Genomic DNA, 23,736 nt, shown 5'->3' on the forward strand with positions numbered 1-23,736 from the left:
TTGCTAAGAGGTTGCCATGGAATCATTGCATTGGAAATCTATGCAATAGCCACTTCACACAGTTTAATCATCTCTTCCCAGCCCTCAACTAGTACAGGGGCTGTTTAGAGAAGAGTATCATCTGAACTGGCATTCCATGGTGTTTCTCCTACTGCAATTCATGTTGCTCTGCTAGTTTTGGATTTAAGTTGACCTGGGTCTGACCTGAAACAGGAGAAGAATTTTCTTTTTTTTTTCTCAAACGCACAATGAAAAGCATAGCCCTTCTCACTGATAATTATCTCTGTTAAATTTCTATACTGCCCAATACGCAAAGCTTTTGATTTGGGGTGGCTGCAAACATGGGCAAAAACTTTGGCTGTACATTCTCTCCTTGACTTTCACATTCAGAATTGTAATGGATCATCCAGTTTAAATTCCTTTGTATAGAGACAGGATGTTTTGGGGGAATAGGTCAATAAAGCTATCCACACATACCTTACTGCATGAAGAGCATACACAATATGGACCAGGACCATAGCCCTTCAGAAGGGGCATGTTTAAGCTTTCTGAATTTTATCAGCTCATGGCTGCTTTGAGACTTACAGGTATGTGCTATATAAGCCTTCGCACCTGCATACAATTACTGAAGGAGCTCTTTCTTAAGGAGTCTGGCATCATTAGGTAGGAAATGGTGAAGAAGTATAGTTTAACAGTTCCTAGTGGTCTAAAAGGAATAAATTCCTAACAGTAATTGGCAATGGTGTTCCAAAAACTGTCTTGTTAAGCATTCTACTAAAGATTAAAAGATAAACCATCTTCTGAAGTTAATTGTTGGGCTAATTGTGGATGAGGAGCTCTATACTGCAGAGGCTTCCTGGACTGTATTGGGCCTCTGAACTGCAGAGTCTGACCCATATATAACAATATTATTTTATTTATTTCATTTGTATACTGCTCGATAACTAAAGCTGGCTTTTATTAAACACTTAATCAAAATACAAAATGTACATTAGAAATACAACAAAACACAGCGATAAATATAAAATTCCAATATATAAAATATAAAACTCTTTAACATCTAAAATAACTATCTAGCTAATTAAAGCAGCTGAACCCATCATATGCCAGTAAATGCCTGAGAATAGAGGGGAGGTTTGTCCTGACACAGAAAATATGATAATGTTGGCACCAGGTGGGTCTCAGTAAGGGGACCATTGCATACCTGGGGAGTCACCAATGAAAAGGTGCTCCACCTTGCTGCCTTTTCCCTGGGCCTTCCTTGGAGGTGGCAGTCAGAAGAAGGTCCCAGATCTGGATCATAGGGTCTGGATAGACTGAGCTCAGGAGAATCCTTCTATCAAGTACTGAGGTCCCAAGCCATGTAGGGTTTTAGAGGTTAAAACCAGCACCCTGAATTGTGCTCAGAAGCATATAGGCAGCCAGTGCATGTGGGTCAGAATTGGTACTGTATGTTCAGAACTTCTGATCCCTATTATTAATCTGGCTGCAACATTTTGCATGAGCTGCAGCTTCTGAACAGTCTTTGAGGGCAACCACACATAGACTGACTTGCAATAATCTAACTTGGAGATTACCAGAGTGTAGGTTACTGAAACTACCTGTCCAGATAAGGACATTGCTGAGGCACCAGCTGAAGCTGATAGAAAGCATCCCATTGCTGGATGAAAGAGTACCCCCCCACACACCCACTACGAACCTGTTCCTTTAGGGTGAGTGCAACCTACTGCAAAAGAGGTTGAACACCCATCATCAGAGGAACCACCCAGCAACAGCATCTGGGTCCAGTCTTGTCTGGACTGAGCTTCAGATTACTAGCCTTTATCCATGCTATTGTTATAGCCAGCCACCAGTTTAGCACATCCACAGCCTCACCTGATGCGGATGCAAAGGAAAATTAGAGCTGCCTGTCATCATCATATTGATGACAAGATACTCCAAAATCCAGATGACCTCACTCGGTAGTTTTATGTAGATATTAAGTAACACGGAGGATAAGACTGACCCATCAGGAACTCCATACTGGAAGATCCAAGGGCAGGGCGGGGCATATCCCCCAGGCACTGTCCTTTGCATTCAGCCACCCAAACACTACAATGCAGTTCCAACATTGTTTCAAGGATACAAAAAGAAATAGGGCAGCTACTTGAGACTCATGAAAAAAGAAGACATATGTTTGCAACAAATAGCATAATCTAATTTATATACATATATGACAATTTAGAAATAATTATTCTGATTGAAATAGAGATGTAATATGTCTCACCACTGTATGGAAGAAGTAACCAGGTGACCCGTTCACCTTGCTGTCCAGACACTTACTGTTGATGGGAAACTCCAAGGTCAAAGTCTTTCTTCAAAGTGTTTCATTATCTTTATACTGAACTTTGACTGGGTTTATTTTTGAGGCCTTCAAAATAGAGGATGGTTCCCTGGTGGCCATACAAATAGAAGACTATGCTCTGTAAAAGAAGATACAGCCCCTATAAGCAAGAAGGACTTTCCTGCTCTCTTCTTCCTCTGAACCAAAAACACTGATGTATTGCATCTCTTATGTAGTCTAAGACTTTATGTACAATATGTAAAACCTTTGTATTTTACACATTATGAATCTAGATATTTACTATCCCTCATTCCAGTCATCACTGTGAATGAAAATCCTTTATGTTAAAAGGGAAAGGAAAACACATGTACTTTTGTGCTTCTGCACAAGAGGAAAAAGGATGGTATGTAGATGCGGTGTAAGAACAATAATGTACTTTGCCACACTTTCTGTGTTACCACTCTTAAATTATACAAACTTTGAGTCTACTTCCGAAGCATATGGTCACACTCAAAAATGTATATGAATTTGACCTGGATGAAAGCAAGGTTGAACACATGTTGATGTACAGGGATTACTAAACTGTGTTAAAACTATTTTGACTAGGCACTCTTTTTTTCTTGGTCGTGCCTCTTTGTTGATTTATTGTGCATGACATTAATACCAAAGTTCAATATGTATGCTTTTAATCAAATAGCTATTTTGCTGTTTCAGTGACCCAAGTTTTAAAGGCCTTCGCAATATGGAATACTTTGCATATGGAAAGGCTGTAATATTTCACCTCTCCATTAAGTTCATATGGTATCTGCAAGGCATGCTCCTCCATTTTAATTGGAGCATTTTTTCATAATTGCTGCTATTTAACATGATTATTTTGTCAAATCACAGGATAGCTTTATAGTCCTATAATAAGCCCAGGAGAACAACTTCTCTGACTGTTGCCATCTGCAGCGATCACAAGAGCAGCTTAGAAAATATGGACAGTCTTTAGAGTAATAGGATACATATGGTAGCACACAATTATGTGTAGCTGGATTCAATTAGTGTTGTACAATTACACAGTTTTATTGCTTAGTTAAAACAGTGAAAGCACTACATAGTAGGTAATTTGCACTAATCCACATCTCTTTAATTGCCCTTCAGGGCTTAAAGGAAAATAGAACATGTAAAGAGCTTACTTTCTGAGTAAAATGAGCTTTAAATGATCATCTATATTCTTTGCTCTTGGCAGGGCAGACAATTAAAACATTACTGCTTCATGTTGGAGTCTTCATTGTGCCTTCATTCTAACTTGCTAGGGGGTTGGAGAGAGCAAGGATGCACCTATCAGAACATGTGTTTGTTTTCTTGCTTGCCACAAGGAAATGAAGTGGCTTGGTGGTGCATAGTTCAATCTTGTGTCTTCTTGATGGAAACCCTAGCAAAAGGATGAATTGGTTGCCTTAAGTGGCCTCCCATAAACTTATTCAAATTATGGTTCGACTTTCCAGACTCTTCACTCAATAATTCTTTCCTCCATGCCCACCTTATCCCCAGTAACAAGTAGCAACCTACAAAGACGTACGTAACTACGTATGTGTATGTGTGTGTGTATGGAGGGAGGGAAGTGTGGATTATTTATTAAGAAATATTGGCATTCATCCTAAAGTAGGCCCAGCCACTAACGTCCAACTTTGCTGTATATGACTCAGTAAGAACAACTTTAAACTGTCTAATGTGAAACCCCTAATTAAAAATGTTGTTGAAATATAATTTATTGCTTTCACTTCAGCAAACACTTTCTTAAGCTTTCATAAACCAGATGTACTTAACAACCCATGTTTTTAATAATGATGCAATTACACTTCTCAATATCCTTCTTCCCTGCCCATATACACTTTGGTGCTGTCAAAGTCAGTGTGTTGAGAACTTCATAATTGCTGGTTCTTTCTGAAGACAAAGTTGCAGTTGTAAGAGCTCACTGAAAGCCAACTAAAAGTGGAAGAAACTAGGTCTTCAAATACAAAACTTTTACTCAGAAAATGTATTTCATGGTGCTCCTTGTTGCCATGCAATTAGAATGCAGTGGTCTAGAGGAAGAAAAGATCACATTTTTATTTTTAGTGTAAACACATTTTTTAATCTTTGTCTCACTACTTAACAGTGGTTTCTGGTGGCAGTCGAGCAATTTAATGAGTAAAGGAATGCCCTAGAAAAATGGAGAGTCATGTGGGAATCTATTAAAAAATGGCGTGCATCCTTCCAGTGCTGTCACTGGTCATAGATAAGTAGAATAATTGAATTGGAAGTGCCTCATGGCATCAGGTCTATCAGTGTGCTAAAAGCAGGTATTCGTCCCTCAGGTAGTTAAAATAAAACCCCAGCCACTACCCATTCTCAGCAACAGACAACATCTAATGGACAAGTGATGGACCAGATAGAAGTAATCTTAAAAGCCTGAAATGAAGTGTTTCTTGAAAGTGCTGCTCCTCAAAGAATTATAGTTATGAATACTCTATGATCTAATTTGCATGTTTGGAAAAAAGTTATGAAGCTTATCCTTTCTAGGGAGATGTCCAGAGCCAAGATCCAAAGTCTTCATCCTCAGAGGATGCCAATCCCTTGTCCTCTGAGAAAGCTCCTGAGTTAATGATTTGGGGAGGTAATTCAACCATGGAAAGGCACCATGAAGCTTTTTTCCTTCCCAGGAGCTGCTCACCAAAGAACGTTGCATTACCATCCTTCAGCTGTGAGCACACTCGTGTACTCAAGCTTCCCCTATGTTGTCACAGCCTTAGATTCTTAAAATAGGACAGGCCCCTTAAAGAGATCAAGCCTTAGTTGGCATGGAGGCAGGACCAGCCTAAACCTAGCAACACTTCTGTTGAAAACAATCTTCTTGTGCTTCCTTTTGGAGCAACATACAGACAGCCCTCTCTAGCTTCCATCCCCAGAATTACTCTGAACTTTCTGTGGTACCGGTCTGTTTGGATCTCTTACCGGTCCAAACAGACCCCTGCTAAGGCTGGATCCACAGCAGAACACTGAAACCCAAGCTGCAGCAAAGAACGTAATGCCTGAAATGGCACAGATTTGAAAAAATGTGTAGGGTCTACTTTCTGGAGGGAACCTAACTGAAATGCAGCTCCTCTGTACATCCTGAGCCTGCTCCAAAATCCAGGCTTCTTCAGAATGATATGAGGCCACCTTTAAAAAAAAAAAAAAAGCTTCTCCCATTGCTACATGAAAATCTTGACATACTGAACCTTTCAGGACATTTTCAGATGCATTTTCAAAGTACGTGGAAGAAGTCACACTTAGTAATTGCATCAAGCAGCCAAAAATGTAAAGGAAGGAGAACATAAAGAAAAAGCAACCCAAATACTGTATATATGGCATGCAAGGCAGCATTCACTTTGTATAAGCAGTTATTTATTTTTTAATATATATATAAAGACAATAAAATAAAAATAAGGAGAGGGACAAGCATGGTGGACTCCAAATGTGCCCATTAACACCATATTGGAGACCCCAGCTATAACAGCTTTAGACAACCTCTTATAGGGTGCCACTATTTTAACCATTAGAACATTGTGTTTTAGATTCAGCTAAATTTTTTTAGCTATTGTTTCATGTTCATTACGTATAAGTTTAGTTCAAGTTCAGACTTTTTATCCACTGTATTATGTTATCTGCTCATTTCTGTCATTTTTCTTCCACCTCAGGCTAATGGATGGATGGGTTTATGGTAGTTTCACTGCCATCATCACAGGAGAATCTGACTATTAGCTAAAATCAGTTTTCTATAATCAAGAAGGCACTAAATTGAAAATCTCTTTGTTTAGGTTTATGAACACCAAGATGGAAGCAAGTCTTTGAAGCTGGGAGACTTTGGACTGGCAACCATAGTTGATGGACCTCTTTACACAGTTTGTGGGACACCGACCTATGTAGCTCCAGAAATCATTGCAGAAACTGGGTAAACTAGTTTGTAACATTGGATCACATCAGTATGATAAATGAAGTAGATATGCATTTGGAAATTAAATCTCAAGAAGGTTATTACTAAATTAGGAATAAGGCAATGAAAATGTTCTAAGGTGTTATTAAGTATAACTGCTCATTGTTTATTGGTTATAATCTCCCTTCCATAATCCCCTGTTCTATCTTACTTAGCACTTGTTCCGTAGAGTTAATATCATCTGGTATAAGAGATCCAGCAGGTACCTGAGCTCTTCCTGTGAATACTAAATGTCCATTTAGATATAAATCATTCTGTACTTGATTTTTTTATATCTTAGATTTAGCTCATGCACTTCTAATTTTTTGCCTCTTTTTTCTAGTATCATAAAAATGTCATATAATATACGTCTATTCAGATGCAGATCACTTGATGGTCTTTTCCATTATACCATTTTTTTTTCCTAGTATAGCTCCTGCTAATCATAATCTCTTATTAACGTTTAGATATGGCCTGAAGGTGGACATCTGGGCAGCTGGTGTGATTACTTACATCCTGTTGTGTGGTTTTCCTCCATTCCGTGGGTATGGACTATGATATTCTATTCATCTCTTAACAATGCCCCTCTGTTCTGTCAGTGGCCTATGCTTTTTCTCTCTGTGTGTATAAGACTGGTTGCTTTTCTGCTCACCCTCTCCCAATCATGTGATGCAATTTAATTCCACATTAGCATCATTGTAAAAGATGAAATAGCCATATTGTGGGCTTATTTTTATTATCACATTTCTATACCTCTGTTCTTTGCAGTATTTTGAGATCTATTTACTGAGGCTTCTCCCATACCAAGGGGAATCAAGACATGCAAATACCAGAGCATGCAAACCTGAGTTAGTATTTTCCTCTTTCACTTGTGGCCCAATTGGGATGCAAGCATTACAGGAAAGTGCTGTATGATTCAGCCAGTGCCTGAAGCTCTGAGTCAGACTCTCCAACCCTTTCAAATCCTGTCTGAAAGCTGACCAGGAAGAGAAGGGGTAGTTCAAATGCTGGTCACACCTGTGGAGCCCCATGCATCTCTCTGCATAGAAAGAGAAACGTGGATGGAATAGCACCAGAGATGCCTTCAGAGGGGAGAGGTGGGAGGTGGATCCCCATTTGACTTTCCAGGGTACAGTATGGCCCCTGGAGCAGAAGAGGTTGTGAGCCCTGTACTACAGCATGAAGTCAGGTGCTTTACTTCAAGATTGGTGTCTTATTATTTCATGCTTTCAGTTTACTAGAATCAGTGATTTATAATAATGGCTTTGTTTCTTTGCTATGCAGAAGTGGAGAGGACCAGGAAGTCCTTTTTGATCAGATTCTGATGGGACAAGTAGACTTTCCATCTCCATACTGGGATAATGTTTCTGACTCTGCAAAGGTAGATTTATTGAGTTTGCTATTCTGTTTTTCTTTCTTTTTTGTCAACGATCCCCTGGCCAAACTTTCTCTGAATGTGTATGCATTTCTATGTTTTTCATTAGAAACACACTGGAAAGTTTTAACAGCACTGATAGATATCGCATGCCATTCATTTCATTAAGAGTATAGAGTTGGTTATAATAGAATTCTTGGGAGTTTGATCCCAGCACTTCAACTGAAAATCCACTAGATGCAAAGTCACTAGTAATCCCAGATTAGATTGTCATTTCTGACTCCCAGAGCTGCTTCCATTCCTTTATCAGCACCAAGGTGTTTAGCTAAATTTCAGAATTTGTCCAGAGCTTAAAGGTATTATTCATTTCGTTGTGTCTGTGCATTTTCTCTAGAACTGCTAATAACATATTTTAGGACATCCTTAAGATCTTTTGGACTTCACCTCCCATCAGTCCCAGTCAGTATGGCCAATGATCTGGAATGCTGGAAGTTGTCATCCAAAACATCTGAAGGGCAGCAAATTGGGGAAAACAGTTTGGAAATTATGACTAGAATGCTACTGCACACGGGTAAGGGAGGTTTAAACCTTCCCTTCTCATCCACTCGTGTATCTAAATTTGCCCCATAAGCCTCTAGTGGCATAAATGGAAACTTTTCTCCCTATAATTGGCTCAGGTGTTGGACTGCTAAAAAGTATTATTATTGAAATGCATTATGCTAGTTTTGCTCTTTTATTGTGTTATTCTATTTTAATATAATCTTGTAAACAAAAATCTTTAATTTTTGTTGTAAGCCGCCCCGAGGCTTCGGCGAATGGGGCGGCATAAAAATGTTTTAATAAATAAATAAATAAATAAATAAATAAATAAACAAACTATTCTGAGAGCCAAATTGGCTATAGAAGATGGTATATAAAAACTCATGCAAATAAATAAATGTAGAGAAGCAGCCGCAAAAGGAAAGGCAAAACATGGGCAATTCTGAGGGTCTGAGTGGCATTTTGTCCACCCTGGAACACGCTCCCTTATGAACAGATGTGTTGGGACCAACCAAGGGTCCACCTAGTTCATCACTCTGTTCACAGCTGTTCATGGGATCCCACAAACAGAACATGAATGTAACAGCAGCCCCCTGGTCAAGTTTTATTTATTTATAAAATTTGTATGCCATCCATTACTTCCATCTCTGGACGGCTTACAACATTAATCTCCATTAAGTTCTCCATCATGGGCCACAGGCTCACCAATATCCTAATTGTCCATGTTCCCTGTGGTGGCAGCAAAAAGCCCTGGTTCAGAGCACTTGAGAGGTTGAATTTAGCCTGTTCTCAAGTTAAATGTGGCCTGTTTACCACTCAGTAGTAATAAACAAATGCAAGTCTGATCTACCAGCACCATTTCTGTGCTTCCCACCTCTGGTTTAAAGACTTTTCGCTTCCCACATGGGTCCATCTGGATTAGGGCTTCTTTGTACATAAAAAGAAAGAGGCTAAGTTGCATGCTTTGTACTGGGAAGTGTTATGGAGTTTGTCCTTTGGACACTATCTGTGCGTCAAACTACACAATCAGTTCACCTCTGTGGCTCTTTCCTGGATAGAACAAAAGGTACAAGTTAGGTAGAAACTGAACCGGGCTATGATGGCTTTGTAGTAATTATTTGTTAAAGTTACAGTGTGATGTTGTGTGCTTGGCATGTGGCCTTGTGAAATGAATGAGCAGATTCTGTGTTTATTTGGACAAGTATTTTTTCTCTAGACTAGAGTTAAGCAAAAGCAATCAGTATATGTCATTAAAAACCTATATGACCTGCTTAACTATTGAAATATACTTTTCTTAAATTACTTTCCAACACAAACAGTAAATTTGTGTCTTGAGTTACCTTTCTCCTTGGCTGAATTTTCCAAAGTGTCTCCTTTAGAAACAGATTCCCAATTAACAACAAAAATGGATGTTTACACTTATTGCCCCATTACTGTTGCCTTTATTGGACAGTGAAGCAGTATTTATATCCCTGTTGAAAAGGGCAAAATGTAGACAACATAATTCAGGATGGTAAATGATTCTTGAAAAACTAGAAACTGACTTTAAATATTTTTTTCTTTTTATGGAGAAGTCAAGAGAAAGCCAAAAGCTAGGTTTTCATGCTACTTTCTTTAAACAAAAAATCTTGTTATTTTACAAATTGGAAGATAATATTTCCTTTTATTTGCTATGCTATATCTTTCTGTTCTTTTTTAGGACTGCCATCTGACTCTTTAAAGTATTTTAAGCTATGAGTTAAAGTGCAGGCTTGGGGTATTTTCTCTCTTATTTCTGAACATATTAAACAATGTATTTTGCTACATAGGGTGGCAAACAGTGTTTTCTTAAATGGATGTCATTAGAATGATCTTACTGGGCCTTACATTTTCATTCTACAGGAGCTTATTACTATGATGCTTCAAGTAGATATAGATCAGCGATTTTCAGCTTTGCAAGTCCTTGAACATCCTTGGGTTAATGTAAGTAAATTTTAGGGCTGCAGGTTTTACTGAGCCATCCTAACTTTTATTCCTTGCCTGTCAAGTCTTTTAAAATGCTGTTTTAAAAAGCAGCATTTTAAAAAAAAAATATATGCCAAAAGTAAATGTAGACTTATTCCCAATAAGATGTCTCTTTTCTTGTATTCTGAAAACAGATCAGAATGTTGCCAGAAAATGGTTATGCTATGACTTTGAAATGTGTTTCTAGCTTCCTGGAGGTTTTCCAGTTCCAAATCTCAGACTTGTCACAGAGGAGTTGTCTGATGCAAGACACACTTTTTCCCATTAAATATTAACTTCTAACATGGGCTTATAAATATGTTCATTTCAACTGGTATGCACTTTACCTATATAAGCAGGGGCTTTGCATACAGTTGTAAATTCTTATGTCTGAATATGAAGATAAAGTCTCTATGTGTTGCAATCCTTGTGATGTTCTCCCAAATTATTGGTGCATGCAAGAATATAATGTATAATATGATCACACCAAAGAACAGTAATGCACTGGAAGAGAACTTTATAAGCTGCCTTAGACTCCTTGCAATAGAAAAAAAAAGTGAAAACATATTTGTAGGTTACAGATTCAGCAGAAACACACTAGTTGTGAATATCGTCTCAAATAGTTGTTTGGAACAATGCCTCCAGAATTGTTCTTCAGCTCCTTGTAGATAGTTACTTATACTTGTTTGATTTTGCTCTGCAGGATGACGGCCTTCCAGAGAATGAGCATCAGTTGTCAGTTGCTGGAAAGATCAAAAAGCATTTCAACACAGGCCCTAAGCCCAATAGCACAGCTGCTGGAGTGTCCGTTATAGCAGTAAGCATCTGAAACACAATGCTTATTTTTTTTCCGCCCCCGTGTCTGTAAGTTGGTGATCTGTATTGAGGAGGTGTCACCCAGCACATTCAGCTATAATGCAACATAAAACAAGTCTTCTGTTATCCCATCAGTGATTGTTTTTCAATTGTTTCATACTGACCATTGCACGATCACCCTAGGATGTTAGGTGACATGCACAATCCGATATCTTATGGAAAATCAATCCTTCCGGGGAGAAAGTCCAATGTACATACACTGATGCGACATTTAGGCTTGTGCCTATTTACTTGCTCAATAACTGTTCCATAGATTGGTCCATTATTCTGCTTACCTGGAGGGCAAAACACTTCTGCTTAGAAGCAGGACTACCTTACAATGAGCAAATAAAAATACAAGAAGCGTAGTCACTCCTGGCATGCCAGCGGCTGCCTAGAGCAGCTGGTATCTCCTACTGTATTGGATTTATGCAGACTACTGCAGAAGCCCCAAAAGTCTGTTTGCAGCAAAATGTTTAACATTTATCCACACAGCCCTCTGTGTGTAGCACTGGCAGCTGTACAACCAGCTCGGCTCAGGGTATATATGCCTAATGGTTACCATGCCAGGGGTGATTATGGCCCCAATTTCTAATAACTGCTCTCCAGTTTTAATAGCCTTAATGGAATCTTTTTTAAGGCCTTGAAAGAGATTTGTAATGGCTTGCCACCACAGGAAAGAATCTTCCATTTTCCATTCCGAGATACAGCTGTGCCTGTGGATTATTTTCAATTTCTGTGCACAGTCTGGCTAATTCCCTCCAGACAGAAATTAAACTGGCCTGAGATTTAAAGAGAGCTCCATACAAACCTTTTGGCATGATGCAGCTGGACTGTAGTACATATTTTGGGAGGGAGATGCTGGAGAGAAGCGCTGTCAAAATTTCAATCGTACATCATAGCGCAGGTGGAACCATGCCATATATCCTCACAGTGGCAAGGTGACCATGCATACATAAGTGTAAGTGGTATTGTCCTGCATTTACTCATTTGATTTGTTTCCTCTCTTTATACTCAGGGTAGCTTACAAGCACAGTTAAAATTAATCAGACCAATACAACAACATGGTAAAATGCACAAGAAACATAATGATCACAGAATTCAGAAATAAACAGCACCAATGCAGCAGAAACAATTGCAGGCCAAAGGTCTTCATCAATAAAAAGGCATTTGCCTACTGGCAGAAGGACAGCAATGAACCTGGCCCCTGTGGGTGGGAAAATCATAGTCTGGAGCAGCCACTGAAAAAGATTGCTCTCTGGTTACTATCAAATGCACCATGGAAGGTGGCAGTCCTAAAAGAAGACCCTTTCTAGAATATCTGAAGGACTGGGAAGGCTCATATAAGCAAAGGCAGTCTTTTGGATAACTGGACCCAAGCCATATAGGGCTACATTGGTCACAACCAACCCTTTGAATTCTGCCATGAAACAGACCAGTAGGCAGTAAGGCCGCTATGAAAAGGGATTCCTCTGCTCCCTGTAACTGGCCCCAGCCAACAATCTGGCTGCAGAATTCTTGACAAACTGAATACAGTAGTAAAAAAGAAAAGAAAAGAAAAACATAGTAAAAAGTGCTTATTCATCTCCCCTATGCATATAGAGAAGAACTGCATTCCTACTAATCAGTATCCTTGAGCAGTCACTTAAAAAATGCACAACTTCTCCATTCTTTATGTCTGCCTGTGTTTTAAGCTTTGTTCCATAAATGTGCCACTTAATCATGCTCCAGAGAGAGACCTCAGAAAGATCCATTGAGCACAACCATGTACTGTGTCAGATTAATCGGCATTTGTTCCCAACTTTAGTGAACTGCAGGTGGTGCGACCACAAGTGAGCACTCTCTGTGTTGTCCTCCCATTTCCATGGAATGGATTTGAGTCAGCATGAAGTCAGTTCTGCTCAGTCCACCCAGTCTGTCTGCCTGGGTGCTTGCTCCAGAGCTCTTCAGTATTGCAAGTGTTCCATTTCAAGCTGTGCTTCCCCACCGCTCCCTCTCTCTCTCACTCTCTCTCTTTCTCTGTTTCCCTCCTTTTATTACTTTAGCTCTTAAAAGTAAATCAGTAAGCCTTGCCTCAACATGGAAGCTAATCTTTCCCTCATGCTTTCTCAGATTTGGTCTCTCCTTCTTTTTCTTTTGAATGTCATCAGCTAACATGCAGTGAGCATTGTTTTTATTTTCATTTTTAAAGCAATAATGACCACAATAGCTCTCCCACAACTAAAACATCCCATTGTACGCATTCTTCACATGAAACACCAGGTATGTCCACAACTGCCCAGTTGAATAGCTTTCCAGTTGGACTGCCAGCACGCTTGTCCATGAGAACTACACAGGCCCTCGACTCTTAGTTCATAGCTTTTAATAGCTCTTTAAAATGCTTTGCTATCCCTATTTGCACCCATTCTTTGCCTCCTTTCTTATGTGTGGTTTTCTTTCCTTTCCTTTACTTTTTTCAATTACTTTGCACCAATTGCACTAGGAGTTTATTACTTGTAGTTATAATAGTTAAAATGAGAAAAGATAGGGCAGCTTCTCACTGAGAAACAAACAAAAACACGTATAGAAATATAAAAGAAATATGCATATCCTTGCATTGGGTTTAGCACAGTATTATATATGTTAGTATTATTATATTATTATGTACATACAGTACTCTGTATGTTCATATCTGGAGTGTTGCAATATCCTGCTAGCATTCCACCAGTCTGATTCATACAAACTTGAACACAAGCCCTGCAGCTATATCTAAAATGTAGAAGATTAATTTCCCTCACACACATTTGAACAGACCAAATGAGACTACAATACCATTCGTCAACTTTGCAGTGTGGTATCATAAAAGCAAAATCTCAGTAGCAATAAAATCAGTATCATTTGCATTTCAAACATGCAGTGCAATCCTATATGTTTCTGCTCAAAAGTGCTTCCCACTGAGTTCAGTGGCTCTTACTCTCAGGAAATTGAGCATAGTATTGCAAGCTACGGGCACAATCCTATGTGGATTTAGGCAGAAAAAGTCCCAGCATGACCCAGACTGCATAGATTGTATCTTAAATTCAGGTTTAGAGAGACCAGCCTGCTAGAGGTAAAATGCAAGGCTAGGTAAAAGTGATTTAAAGGTAAAGATGATAATTTTAATATTTTAACTATTCTGTCAGGAGTCATAATTTGGTGCTAAAATAAGGCCATTGAACCCTTTTCCCCTTTTTCTTTTTTGTACATACACAAACAGTAAGTTTAGGAGCAGATGTTAGATAAGCATTCACATGTTGACAAGTTCTGCCTATGTTGGAAGAATGTGTGAGTATTTTTACCTTTGCACAGAGGGCTGTCAAACTGAATTGGCTCAATGTACCAGGTTAATGTACAGAATTTAGTGTCCAATTCCACCTTATAGGCATAGGCTGCAGTGGAAGAATAGGTGTACAAGATATGGTAAAAGGATTTAGACACATTCACAGGCAATATCTATTAGGTGTAATATGAAAACCTCCATGTCCAGAGGCTGCTAAATTATGAGCTTCTGAGGAGCAAAAAGTGAGGAAGGATATTGGTTTCGTCTGACTACTCCTGCTGAGAACTGTTGGACTTGAGGAACCTTCATTCTGATCAGAAAAGTGCCCTATATTCTTAAGACCCACAAGTTTGGAGCAGAAGTCCTCTATACACAGTATTTCATTGGTAAATTTTGCAGTGCAGACAGTCATCAAGATGGCCCCTAGAATCATACCACGAGGTGGTGAGTCCAAACAGTGCAGTTAGCAGTATTGATCCATTGTAACAAGCCAGTTAGAAACATAGAAATATAGAAACAGATCAAGTCAGAAGGGACCTCCCAGGCCATCTAGTCTGACCCCTGGCTCCAGCCAGCTCCGCTCACAACATGCCCATCATGTGCATGTCTAGCCTATCCTTGAACATCCTCAGTGATGGGGCCTCAACCACCTCCCATGGAAGCCCATTCCAAGTACTTCCTGGCATCTAAATTGAACCTTGGTTCCCTGAAGTTTGCTCCGTTGGAGTGCGTCCTGCCCTCCTCTGCAGGGGAGAACAGGTCTCTACCCATCTCCATGTGACATCCCCTCACATACCTGTATGTCGCCCACATATCCCCTCGGAGTCTCCTCTTCTCCAGGCTGAAGAGACCCAGTTCCCTCAGTCTCAGTCTCAGTATCCACAGAAAGGATATAGCCAGGTTGGGATGCTGTACCCCTGCAAACCGGCCACCAGCCTTGTGGCCCTACGCTGCACTGACTCCAACCTGGCTATATCCTTTCTGTAATAAAGGGCCCAAAACTGAACACAGTACTCCAGTTGCAAGCACACCAGAGTCATATAGAGTGGTAGTAATACCTCTCTCAATCTAGTTATAACAGTTTTCATTTGCACCACGAGCAGGTCTTTCATAAAGCTAAGGGGGCTTAATGACCCTTACAAGACTCTCCCAAAACAGGTTGCAGGGAACAAGATACTGCTTTGGAGAAAAGCACCTTTATCACAGCTCTTGCATCTGAGCTCAGAAAGAGCAGCGAGGTCATGGCTTCCTGGCAAATGAATCAGTGTTGCAACCCTGCAAGACCCGGTTCCACAATGCCCCACCCTGCTCATGCTGGCTCCAAAGTTCTGTGATCTTGGGACATGTCACCCAGAGTTTGGCCATCCACAGGGGTCTTTCCATTCCCTCAAGGGATGAGGAAGTTTTGCTCACGTATCCCTTTGTGTGCAGAGCTTTCTCATCTGATGAATGGTGACCCCTGGCATAGGTTACAACCTTCATGTACAATGTTGCAAACTACCTAGAGAGCTTCAGCTGTTGGGCAATATTGACATTAATACATAGAATAAATAATAATAAATAAGGGATACATGCAAAATTCATTTCAGTAGATTTTTTAAATCTAGATTTGCATATTTATACCTTCCAGCCTGAACACAGACTTGGTTGAAATTCATGCACTTCTTAGCCTGCAATGACCCCCCCCACACACACACACACAAATATGTTCAACAGCATGGGGACATTTGAAAAATATGCATGAAAAAATGTGTACTTTGGAAATCAAGCATAAATATATTTAAACAGTGGGAAAATTTGCAATCATGTCAAGGACACTTACAGTCAATTGTATATTTGGAAAAATGCACATGAAAATGCATACAGATTTTTGTGTGAAAAAAAGAAAGTTCCCAATCTGATACGGACTCGTATTAGAATCAGCATCAAGGTGAAATTCATAGAACCTTGCTGAGTTTTGAGTTCACTGATTTGCTCATTCCTAATTCAAAGTAGATGGGATTGTTTCAGGGCCCCATATATGGGATGTGGAGTTTTAAGATCCTGATCAGGTGTTTCCTGCCTGTTCTAGAGTAATAAAAAATGTAGTTGCTGGAGACAGATTTAAAGCAATGTCTGCTTTCACTCGGGGCAGAAAGATGTGCCATGTCTGGTTCTGTGGATCTTCCACCATTCTTTACTCCTAAGACTGGTCAGAAGTTTTGGTGCTTGTGCAGATTTGTTTTGCTGTACAAGCCTCTACATTTCTTTGAGCAGGCATTTTTGGTTAATAATTTTCCAATTGCACACATCCATTGCCATTGTTTATATGCATTTTAGAAATATACACATTTTTGCACATTTTTCAAAAGTGAATATTTCATTATATACAGAGGGGTGTTTTCTAAAAACACATTGCAAGTCCTTTAATTTAGGGATTTTTAGACACATAATGCATCAAAGCTGTTGGTTTTTGTGGGTTGCAGAATTAAGAGACCTGTATAGAAATAAAAGCAAAAAAAGAAAAAAAAATCCATCAGAGCATATTATTATCACTCAATCATAAAAACATCCTACAGAAAGTTCAGGGAGTCCTGTGCATGCACACACAGTGGGAAGCCCAAGACGTCCACACACACATGTACATACATGCGCACACAATCTATATGCAGCATGGTACCCATCCTTGATTTGGTGCCAAAAAAGAAATCTGCTTCAAATTAGCTTCCTCTTTAAATCAACCCAAATAAACAAGCTAAGGACAGATTTAAGGATACCTGACCTGCTAGATACAACGTTAAAGCCGCATTTGTGGACTTTGTAAAGGTACACTTTGCTCATGCCTAGAACCATTCTTGATATTTAAAGAACAAGAGTCATTTTTTCCAATGACTGTCACCCCTTGGAGGGTGGGGAAAACAGTTGACATTTCGGGTGCATTGTTGGTGATAGTCATGCATATCTCAGTTTCCATCAGCCAGTCTGAAATATTTAAGGAAAAACTGAGTGACTAACTTTGATGACATCACTAGATATAGTTAGTCTCTTTTCACTTTAATCAAAGATTATAGTTAGTTTCTTTTCACTTCATGTGTTAACTGGGCAAATAAAAATTAAGTCCCGCTGATAACCATTTAAAGCTTCTTTGAGAGATGAAATAGCAAATTTCAGACCTAGACAAAAGTCTGAATTTAGTAAAATAAGATTGCAGCTGTATCCAACCTAACTTTAATTTTGTGTGTGATGCAGTTGTGTAAGAGAAATATGCACTCTTATACAACTGTTGCACTTACAATTTTATAGGCAGGCCTGGTTGGCCATATCCAAGAACTGCTTTCTCTGCTTCGGAGTTCACACAGAGAAATGTTTTTAAAACATTTTAAAAAATGTTTTAAAAATAAAAGCAATGGTTTCAAGTATATAAATAGCATTTCTACCACTTCATTGCTGTTTTCTTTGAGTGTTTCAAACTGGTGGCTTGACTCCTGCCTGCCAGTGACTCCAGTCATGAAAAAAGAGGGCTACAATTACCGCCTAACTGAATGCAGATGTCTTGAAAGTGTTGTTGTAAAATGACATTACCCTACAGATTTAGCAAACAACACATTTCTGTTTTGAAATTAATAAAAACAAATGGGACAATGCATGCATACATAGAGAGAATGAGAGAGAGAAAGTCCAACACTCTAACGGCATAGTTCAATTTCTTTCTAAGACCATTGCATTGAGTATGCTGAGATTCTGTTGTATGTTGGTTTTAAGTAGGCAAAAGAAAAGGCTCATGCTAACTTTTTGCTTAAATTATTTGAGGTCCCTCATTCAGCTAAGAGAGTAGATTACAGAGTGAGACTTACTTTAGATGATGCAGAGGAAAGAGAAAATATGATGAAAAAGTGTGTCCTGTAACGATCATTCCTATTTGCAGAACAAACAAAAAAAATGATTCTGTAAAAATGAAAGGGGAAAGGGACTAATTTTTTAATGTATTCTTAGGAATACAAAGTTACTATGATGAAATGCATACAAGAAAAAAACCTAAAATAATGATGGTAAGAATAACAATCTCTCTGCAGTGTATGGGCCACAAATTGTATAAACTAGAGATTCTTCTCTGCTTGAGTTCTGTGACACCCAAGTCCAACCAAACTAATTATTTGACTAAGGCTGAAATCCTATGCACTCAGTGAAATTTTCTTTTTCATAAATATTCATAGGATTGCACTATAAGAGCCAGTGGCTTCAACAAAGTTACATCCAGGATAGGACCCCCTGCTATGCTGTTCTACTGTACCTGGTATACTGTTTGATCAGTGTTGGCTTTCAGGGACAGCCAGAACTTGAGTTAAAAGATAGCAACTGGATCCTACTAACATGACAGGCCAAAGTGACAGTGCTCTTCTCCTGGCAAAGTCTGAGCCTGAATCTGGATTGCCAGGCAGGGATTGCCTTTCTTAGTGGTTCATTGCATAGGCAACAGTGCAAGAACCAATGTTCCCCAGTTTTAGCTCCAGCAGTTTATCAAGGATCTGAATTTCAAAGGCAATTCTGGAGGGGTTGGTCTCTTCCCTTGGAATGCTTCTACGCATGCTTCAACTTTATACAGAACATGAAGTGACTGTGGCAGCTCCCTTATTCCCAGAGTCCTGCAGGATTCATTGTAGCCCCCATATAGTCATGAAGCCGCTAATATTATGCAAAATTTGTTCAGGGGAAGCCTTTGAAGCTGAAATCAGCTTTAAATCCCATTAACTTGGCCACAACCCTTAATACCTTCAATAAAATTGAAGAGTCTTGCTCCACAGCTATTAAAAACAGAGTAGTGCTCCACCACTAGACCTAATGACATGGCTCTAGCAGAAACAAATGCACATTTGTTGCAATGGCAATGGGAACAAGCAGCAATTTGTGACCACAATTTGGCACTGCTGCTGAAATTTGGTGAATTTCAGTGGTAAATCAACCTAGCAGTCAGTACTTATGAACATCACTTTAACCTTGAAGACTTTCTGATTCAGATTGACCCTTACTGATTAAATAACCAACTGAACTTTTGTAGGCTCATTAAAACTTGCCAACTCTTCTTTCTGCACAGGCTGTCCCAATCAAACAAAGGTAAAGACAGTGTAAAAATGGTGCTGCAGTGTGTACAGGTCACAACCAAGTGCTCTTCAGATGCCCCACTTAAACAAGTTATCAATAGATGAATGGCATGGGGCCCACTCCCAGAATCATTTAGGTTCTTTGAAAGTCCCTTACGACTTGAGAAGACCTGCCTCCATCCTCCTTCTCCTCTTCCTACTAGCCCATACCCTTTGCCAAGGGAAAATACTATTAACCTTGGAGAAGGACGTTATATAAAGCATGGTGGAGGATTCTCTCTTCCTTCCTGGAGAAAAATGACTGAACATATGCCAGTGGAGATCTTGTGCCACCAAGGATCATATGAGTTTGATTCCCAGCAGCAAAAGGCTCTGCTTGCTTCTGTATGGGAAAGGAGGTACAATCTGCTACATTAATCCCCTTCCCCATGGAGGCGTCTTTTTCTTGGATGTGGAAGAGAGAATAACAGAGGAAAAGTGGCAGCAGGGCAGAATTGTCTGGTCCTAGCAGGCTGTGCCTGTCTTGAATCTGCTCACAGCAACTGAGGCATGGTCAATCAGCCCTACTTTGAATTCCCACTGCATTGTTAGTAAAGGAACATTCTGCTGTGGGTGCAGTTCACTCAGAACTTTCCAACATGTATCTTTCATTGCAGATGTATCAGCAGATTATGAGTTCTGCTCATTGTTCCTGGCCCTTATGACAGTGATGGAGAATATGTGTCCTTCCCAGTGTTGTTAAACGGCCGTTCCCATCATCCCATGTCACTGGCTATGATGGCATGAGCTGATGGAAACTGTCATCTGCCAACATCCACAGAGCCATACAGTTCCTGCCCTTGTGCTGAAACTTAAACTAGGTACGGTTAAAAAAGATAAAGGAAAGAGCAGAGAACTTGTACAGTTGAACTGCTCCTAGCACCATAGCCTAACATGAATTGGGAATTATACTACTTATTAAGAGCTGGGGAAAACAAACAAACAAACAAGTTGTCTAGCCCCATTTATATCAGGTTTTCTGCTTTCCTCTAGCTGATATTTGTGGTTTGGTTTGCTAGCTGATGGGTAGTATCCATTTTGACTGCGCAACTAGCATAAATCACATGTTCTTGTGCAATGCCAGCTGCATTCACTAGTACAGTCAGTTTCCAATCATGTCAGAGAACACTGTTGGCTTTGCACAAGTGGTTGTTTATACTAGCACAATGTTGTTACCATTAGTGATAGTGCCACACTGAATACCGAATATTTAGGTTTGAAATCTCTTAGACAGTCAGCTGTTCTGTATTACAAGCTCATTACACTAGGCTGCCAGTAGATGGGAGTAGCACTTCAGTCTTCTTGAGAGCAGCCCCCAAGATAAAGACCTTGTATTTCAACAGGAAACCTTCAATAGTTTGGGATGTTTTAAAATATAAGACAAAACACGGGGTGTTGAAGCAAAATAACCAAAGCGACATTTTATATCATCCAGCTTTGTGGATTCAGGGTTGAGGTGTGTACCATAATGAGTAAATAGCTGTCATTTGTACCAAACATGTAATTTAAATGTACACTTTTGTCACTGCAGTATAGTTCTAATGCAGCAAATGAAAAATACTGCCCCCCGCCAGCTCTCTTTTAAAAATAGGTTTATATGTTTCACGTTGTAACATTCTCCAGTACTAAACTGCACAATTTGCCTTTGCTCTCTCTTCTTCTTCTTCTTTCTCTGTCTCTAAAGAACTTTATGCACTAAAATAGCATTTAATTACCTGTTAAGTGGTAACTATATGTCAACACACTGTGGAAAGGTTAGAAAAATAATACCCTTTGTTGCTATTCCAGTCTCAGTACAACTGCAAACCTAAATGGAATATAGGCTTCCTTCTTCAGCTACATATATAGCAAGATATCTCTTTACCCAAAAAAAGCATATTAAGATAATTGCTTGAATTTTGGCACAAGTTAGATTTAGAGACAGACAGACAGACAGACAATGAACCTTGAATTCATCTATTTGCATTCTCAACATGTACACAGTTATCTAGTAATCCTCAGTAGCTCTTGCCTTCAGTATTAAAGTCATTTTTAACCAAAAGCCTGACTTATAAAGACTGATGGAAATGTCAAACAGTGATTATTTTCATATTTGCACATTTCCACAAATATGAAAAGGCATAACCTAATCATTGTGTAATCTGGTCTGCTTTTGTCCTATGAGTTCTACACTTTTGCTTTGTTTTAAGAAAGAAATACCCTTTAATGCAAAGCAGGGAGAAATACTTATGTGGAAGCCAAGACAGGCTATTTGTGTTTTTCTAGTCTACATGTCAAAGGTTGAAATAAATTCATCTGCTGCAAGCAAGTAATATCTCCGATTAAATTAAATGAGATTCTAGTTTAGTCAGGTGGACATAAGAGCTATTTTTTCTCGATTATTTGTTCATTTTCTTGTTTTCCCATGTCCAGGCCATAGGTTTATTCATTTTTTAAGAATGTTAGAGTACTACCTTGTGAAACTGAACAATAAATGTGCACTAAATAAGGAACAGTTTTGGTCTGGAGGTCTTAATTCTCTAGCACAATGTCGATCCACTGAGTTGCCCCGTTTCTCTCTGCTCAGCTGGACCACGGGTTTACCATCAAGAGATCAGGGTCTTTGGACTACTACCAACAACCAGGAATGTATTGGATAAGGTATGAGATGGTACAGCTCCAACAGTCAGTGTTTCCATGGCAACGTGCTGGCAGTCTCCATTAACCAGTTCCTTCAGTGAATAAACATGTTTTTTTTATTTGTTATCCAGTCCATATGCTGCTTTATCAGTTTCATTTTAATCTTGATTGAGATGCCACCACCACCCCTCATTCCCTTTCTTTACCCATTATGCACACTGACATTGCAAGCTTTTCCTTCATTGCACATGATCAGTATCAAGTTATCCCTATAGTTAAAAGGACAGTGTATACAGAAAAATGAAACAGACATGCTCAAGCAATATTTTCTTTTATGTTTATGGAGTTAAGGCAACTACTATCCTGTGCTCTTCCAGTTTTGGCACATGAAATAGCAACAGGATATCAATAGCTATGTATTTTTCTTCTGTGCAAATCTGAAATTATATGCTGTCATTTTAAATTCCTCCCTCCCAACTGCACTCCTTACCTTATAGATTGAACAATGCATTAACATAACATAGTACTTAGAAGCTTTTCCCAGTTCAGTGAAATATAATGCATTGTATGTGTGCTGATAAGCTTGTGTTTTCAAAGTATGCACATGATTGTTACTCTTTATTTTAAAGCAGTAGACTTTTTAAAACTCTATTGCATGGATTTCCCTCTCTCCTTAGCATTATCCTATGATGTATCATGTTGATAGGATTGTCATTGTGGGTTCTTGTCAACCTGAAAAATGAGGTGCTTATTTGTAATCATGTTTTGTGTTTAAAAGGTATAATTTGCCACAGGAATGGATGTTAAGCCTTCCCTGTTCAAATCAAACAATTGTTCTAGCTATTTTTATATTTGTTCACCAAGTCTGGTTGTGGTTTATCAAAAGGTGCAGTGGGTTTCTACTGAAGATGATCAAATGGGTTTCCTTTAAGTGCTATACTTTCAGGAGAGTGCATTAAAAATCTTGCAAATTTTACCTTTATTAGCTCAGTGGTGGCAGTAATCATCACAAATGTTTACAGTGTGTTAGATATCTTCTTTCATATACTTTAACTGCAATTCCGAGATTAGACTGCAGTAGATTTGAACAGAAGAAACAGGCTGAATTTGAAGAACATAATAACCTATTGTGGGTAGTCATCCAATCTGAAATTAGAATGCTTTCTGTAGGATGGTTTACTTGGGGACATGCTGCTTTATTCTGACCACACATGGCTTATTCTCAGGCCTTTTCTGCCCACGATGGGTTGTCATGTTGTTCAAACCCAGGAGAATGATTCACTTGTAGATTGCAGTCATCAGCTACGAAGCCACTCAGCAAGGGCAGCAAAAAGCGCTGCTGCTCTTCACGTTCAAAGCACTACCAGTGGCAGCTTGTCCACCAATCTCTAAGCAGCCAAGAAAAAACCACCATTGATTCACCACGTTTTTGTTCCAGAGGATTGTGCAAATGTGATCATCCTTTATCATTGTCAGTCTTTCACAGATGCACAAATCCACCCATATGGCAGTCCGCTATATGTCATCTTGCCTTGTCAATGGCTTTGTGAATGCAACAGGTAACAAATTACCAGGCAAGACTGCATGTATCCTAATTTGTACACTGTTGCAAGCTGTACATTGCCTAAATGTTCACAGAAAAGCTGG

At 39.2% G+C, this 23,736-nt stretch overlaps 1 protein-coding gene across 1 annotated transcript in view; it reads left to right on the plus strand.

The window, feature by feature from the left end:
* Positions 1-23,736, plus strand: part of DCLK1 (doublecortin like kinase 1) — a 317,888-nt gene that overhangs the window by 284,391 nt on the left and 9,761 nt on the right. The window contains exons 18-23 of the mRNA XM_044442669.1: positions 6,148-6,281; positions 6,770-6,847; positions 7,587-7,683; positions 10,099-10,179; positions 10,904-11,017; positions 22,037-22,110. Coding sequence (XP_044298604.1) covers positions 6,148-6,281; positions 6,770-6,847; positions 7,587-7,683; positions 10,099-10,179; positions 10,904-11,017; positions 22,037-22,110 — 578 coding nt within the window. The remainder of the gene's footprint in view (positions 1-6,147; positions 6,282-6,769; positions 6,848-7,586; positions 7,684-10,098; positions 10,180-10,903; positions 11,018-22,036; positions 22,111-23,736) is intronic.

Source organism: Varanus komodoensis, unplaced genomic scaffold (genome assembly GCF_004798865.1).
Source record: "Varanus komodoensis strain SLA01 unplaced genomic scaffold, ASM479886v1 scaffold4, whole genome shotgun sequence".
NCBI classification, from domain to species: Eukaryota; Metazoa; Chordata; class Lepidosauria; order Squamata; family Varanidae; genus Varanus; species Varanus komodoensis.